The sequence below is a fragment of the Sinocyclocheilus anshuiensis genome, unplaced genomic scaffold (genome assembly GCF_001515605.1).
Source record: "Sinocyclocheilus anshuiensis isolate Anshui unplaced genomic scaffold, SAMN03320099.WGS_v1.1 scaffold1267, whole genome shotgun sequence".
Taxonomy (NCBI): Eukaryota; Metazoa; Chordata; class Actinopteri; order Cypriniformes; family Cyprinidae; genus Sinocyclocheilus; species Sinocyclocheilus anshuiensis.
The window spans coordinates 337,390-342,755 of NW_015539918.1; the positions used below are offsets into that span (position 1 = coordinate 337,390).

General features: G+C 39.9%; 1 protein-coding gene across 2 annotated transcripts in view; it reads right to left on the reverse strand.

The window, feature by feature from the left end:
* The window catches only part of LOC107686507 (autism susceptibility gene 2 protein-like), a 329,490-nt gene extending 324,940 nt beyond the window's left edge, over window positions 1-4,550 (reverse strand). The window contains exons 1-2 of one of the 2 annotated variants that reach the window (XM_016483547.1): window positions 3,715-4,550; window positions 3,257-3,535 (exon numbers count right to left, since the gene is read on the reverse strand). In XM_016483547.1, the coding sequence (XP_016339033.1) occupies window positions 3,257-3,529 (273 nt within the window). In that variant the 5' untranslated portion in view covers window positions 3,530-3,535; window positions 3,715-4,550. Of the gene's footprint in view, window positions 1-3,256; window positions 3,680-3,714 lie in introns of those variants that run through there. The other variant, XM_016483546.1, reaches the window with a different exon arrangement.
* Window positions 4,551-5,366: the final 816 nt, after the last annotated feature.

Sequence of the window (5,366 nt, forward strand, 5' to 3'; positions counted from 1 at the left end):
CATTGTGAAAGCGAAACTACTTTGTTTGGTCTTCCAAAAGAGGACACAACTAGAAATCAGTGGTTAAGTTCAACCCAAATATTCAGATGTGTGCAGCGCATTTTACGGAGGACTGTTTTCTGAACCTGGGACAGTAGCCTACAATGCCGTCTGTGCACAATGGCTGTTTCTATAAAGTGGGGCAATTCCAACTTTGCAAGGACAGTCTGGCGCTTCTGACTCACAGCCTGTAAGTACATTTTTTTATATTTAAAGAATTTGCCACTGATGATTCAAACGCGAGTTTGAGCAGTGTAGAGTAGCACTTATTGTTTGGCATTTCTCCGATCACAAATGCAGACATGGTTTTATGTTTACGCGGCGCAATACGCAAAGCAAAGCGTAAAAACACAGTATAAGTCATTACAATCAGTAATTATGTCCCCACTGGATGTAATTTACAGTATGTGGAAAATAATGTGTTTTTTTAATCTTAAACAGCATTGCATTGCATCAAACACATTGCATTACACAAAATAATGTTATTTTTAGCAATGTCATATGACCCCTTTAAAATTGATCATTTCAGACAGAGGGTCAATATGAGGGTTTAATATAATCTTTTCTCCACATATATATTTGTTTTTGTGCAAAAAAAAAAAAACCTTGAAAACCTCAAGGAACATATTAAAATAAAATAAAAAATCCATGCCATAATGACTTTAAAGAACTAAACCAAACTGGAGACACCACATTCCAGTATAATGATTTATTAAAGGCACTTCCCAAAAATTCCCGAGTTTCCACTATGACATCGTCAGCCTCACCTTCGTTTTATCTATTAATCGTTAAATAAAATGTTTTTTGTGTCTATAGTGAAGTCAAATATAGTCACAATGAGAACAAGCAGAGATCAGATCATCACTATAACACGGAAAAGCAAGCAAAACACTTCACAATCACATTACGTAAAGTTATGCAATTAAAATTCCAATTTGTAACATTAAACCCAGAGAAATATATAACCATACGAATCAACCGGCTCAAATTTACATCCTGTATCCAGCACAACCACACAAGCCTCCTCGTTCTCATGAGGGGGGAATAACTGCAGCATTCTTATCAATTAAGTACTTCATTACACAGAAGGACTTAAAGAGCTGGGAGGCATTATGTAATTTTGCTAAAATGCATCTCAAAGCTTCTACCACACCGCATCATATCCCACAGCTGACATTTAAATCACCCTGAAAAATTCATATACACAGGTAAGCTGATTCAGAAGCAAACCATTAAGTAGCAAACAAATGCATCTGATGGATTTCTTTTCCATTGCCAGATGAAGAGCTCTACTTACTTAACTGTTCATCAGACATGCAAAACACGAGGAGAAGTTAAAAAAAGATGCATTTATCTGCAGTGGCCTGAAATACGCTGCACCTGTGGGTGGATTCTCAAAAGAATCATGCCAACTAGAACACCTTCTACTTATATTAAGTGATGTGCTATGAACAACTTATATGAGCAGGACTATAGTCTCTAGGGCTCAAATCTTGACTGTTTGTTATCAAAAATGAACGTGTTGATGAAAATGTAAGCATGCCATTAGTAATCAGACCAGGGAATGCCTACTTATCAGGGTCAAATGCCTGAACACGTCTGCAAAGCAGAGAAATTACTACTCAATTAGCAGTTTAAATGAACACAGACTGGCCTTTTTATATAAAAGCAACACGTAAATCATTTGCTCTCAAGAGGTACTATGCCAACTGTTTTCATAGTGAATGTAGAAGTATATCTCTGTTTGTTTTTGTGACTGAGCCCTGTTTTACAGTTCACTGGTCATGTTAGGCCACTGTCATTTGTCATGAATTTACCCACACAGACTCACACTCGCTAGCCAATAACCCACCACTTCAGCTGACTATACAACTCTATGTCAAGGCTGTTTGCACAACACCTATGTAAAGCCGTCGTTCACTTGCCCTTATTAGCTGCTCTATTGGTAAAACAAGTTTAAACATACCACTTGATGAATCAATGATCCTGTCTGGAACACACATGCACACACACAAAACAAACACAGCCCACATTCACTCTATGAAGGTTTACAGTACTTTACCTTGACTTAAGGAAGCAATTGGAACAATGTAGGCGATTTCGGTTTTTAATTTACATATGGGTCAATGATGTTAGGCCATTCAAAAAAGCATTAAAACTGAACTCATACAAAATGGCTATAATTCATCTAGGATGAACTTACAACTTTACAATTTCTGAATTTAAAAAAAGTTTTTGTATGGCTTAAATTCAAAAATATCTAGGCAGTGTAACGTAAAAGACTATTGGCCTAAGTAGGCTGGCATAATCAGAATAATCACTGCAGCTAGTTTGCTTTTAAATATTACTTGAAGAACATATTAAATAGCCAAATCAAAGTCAGTGTGGCACCCAACAAGTAGGAAACCATTTTGGTCAAGAAAAAAAAAACATGAAACAGAAATAATGTAGTTCCTCATAACTGTATCAAGGTCATTAGGTTAAAGAAATTATATATCACATATTTCACCTTTTATGAAAAGAAAAATTGATTTGCACAGGTCAAAAATTAGTAACCCCAAAAAATGCCTTGATATTTACAACTCAATGTACTCAAGGTACAAGTACTACAGTATTTGAATATTTCCAAAAACTCAACACAACGGTTTTAAACTAGACTTTTAATCATCTTGGACGACAGTATTTGTCATAGCCATAGCACAGTCATTGTAGGTGCTATCTCCGTTTTGCATGTCAACAGATATGTGACATTTACAGCTCCTCTACATTTAAAAAACTCCCCCAAAACCATAAAAACCACAACTTCCCGCTATGTCATGAATCATTTAAGCACTTTAACAAGACAAACTGAAGTCGATGCTGAATTTCTTGTAATGCACACTTCAAACAGACCCTTCAGAATGATTCACTGTATTCCTCGAAGTGACCAGGCTGTCAAACAAAGCTGACACACTTCTGCAAGAGTGACAGCGCGAAAACAGCAACAGCCGTGACCTCTATTACGTCACGACGGCTACTATCACTGTATTCTATCATCAAAAACGCTAACTTGGAACGGAACTTCTGGAATGCGACGCTGGGATAACAGCAAACACCTGTTTAACGCCATCAGAAGCGGTTATGTCATCACAATCGTATAAACAACAACAAAAAACTTGAACCGTCGCTGCGGCCATTGACGGTCGGGCGTGTTCAGAATATTTAAACCGCTTCTTACCTCGAGACGGTCCAAACTGACGAAACTGGCTATAGCAAATCCATCAATAATATCCTCCTCCTGAGAACTAGACTCGCGTCTCTTCCTCCGGGGTGGTCGCGGGATTCTGCTCGAGGATGTCGAGCGTGGCGGAGCGTTTTTACCGTGACTTCGCTCCCGTTCGGAACCAGACGAGGGGCTCCGATCGCGGGTTTCCCCGGCGCGCACCTCCCGTTTCCGTCCCCTCTCGCGCTGCGAACGGGATCTGCGACTCTGCTTTACTTTCCCTTCCATTTTAAAATCGGTGCGATGTCCTCCCCCCGCCCCCCCCCGCAAAAAAATAAAAAAATGACACTCGATCACGTCAAAACCAATCGATTCCACACAATCAATAAAACACACCCATAGATACTGAAACCTGTAAACAATTTACAGTATGACCTTGATGTTAAGCTCCGTAATGTGATAAACAAATTAAAATCGTTGCGATGTCCTCCCCCCGCAAAAACCAAAAAAAAAAAAATGACACTCGGATCACCTCAAAACCGATCGATTCCACACAATCAATAAAACACACCCATAGATACTGAAACCTGTAAACAATTTACAGTATGACCTTGATGTTAAGCTCCGTAATGTGATAAACAAACAAATGTGATCCATGCAGGTCGAGGCGTGTGTATAATCCAAACCACAGCGTCACAGGATCGAAACGCCTTGCTTCATTTAAACAGGTGCAAAATGGCTGTTTAATTACAGTAGCGTGAATTCCAAGCACACGGCAACTTTGTTGCAACGGAACACAACAACAATAACAACATCAGTGTGTGTACAAAATGCAGACCGCGCGCTGGATTCATGTTGCTGGCCCTGCTTTCATTTCCACCCGTTTCATGACCCACTGTGCCAGAAGCAAGAAAATAAGCATCCGCGTGTTTGTCAAACAATTTACAAATACTTATTGTATCGGTACGTTTCAGCGTGAAGAGACGCCACGGTCCGCGTCAAGCTGAAAACGCTGTTATAGCCTATCCCCCAAAGATCATTCTTCAGTACACAATCCACCACAAACAAATCATATCCAACCAGGAAAGAGTTCTTTATCCAGCAGAGAGTAAGTTGAACGCGTCCATTCCTGAACGCTGCCCGCTCGCTGCGGCTGAAGGGAAAGACGTCGGCGTGTTCGTCGGAATACGCGAAGCTTCGCTGTGTGGCTTTAAAGAGACAGCGGATGATTCACGTCTCCTCTTCTCTCTGTTCTTGCTCCTCACAAATCGCACTGCGAAGTGTAAATGCTCGGAGTCTAGCAAACTGACGTACTTCCGCCACTTCTGCGATTGCCAGAGGAAGTGAGCTGGTTTATTATATTACTCCGAGGAACTTATTTTTTTCGTGGCGTGTCATTTGCAGGGTGTTTCTCGTCTGTGACGGCGCAGTTAGCGAGATGTCAGCGGCGCATCAAAAGCCCACACTGATCTTACAGCAGCCTAAAACCCTCTTCTTCATTACACAGTAATACAGAGAGAACTTGTGCATCATCTGCCTCAAATGGTCTGTCCACTGTTACATTCTAATGACCTTTAAGCTAGTTGCATTAAAGGCAACTAGCATTAGAGGCTCAGCGTATTCAAGAGTACAGTATCTATCTATCTATCTATCTATCCTTTTCATTCTATCCGTCCAGCCATGGTTCTTTCTGTTTACCATTCTGTCTACCTACAGTACCTATCATCTGCCCATCCATCCATCGTTCTTTCTATCTATCATTCTATCTGTTTGTCCGTCCGTCCATCCATCCATCATTCTTTCTACATACTATTCTATCTACCTATTTATACATCCGTCTATCCATCCTTTGTTCTTTCTATCCACAATTCTGAGATCTATCTATCTATCTATCTATCTATCTATAGTGGGTATAGAAAAGAATCACCCCTTTAAAATAATCACATTGTGTTGCTTTGCAGCCTGAAATGAAGACAGACGGTTTTTGTTCTATCTAGCTGTATTTACTCAGTGCAACTTATAACATCCAAGTGAAAGATATAACACCAACATGTCAGAAAAAAAGAAAATACAGGTGATAAAAAGGATCACCCCCTTTTAAAAATGACTTGTAAACTCAATCAGG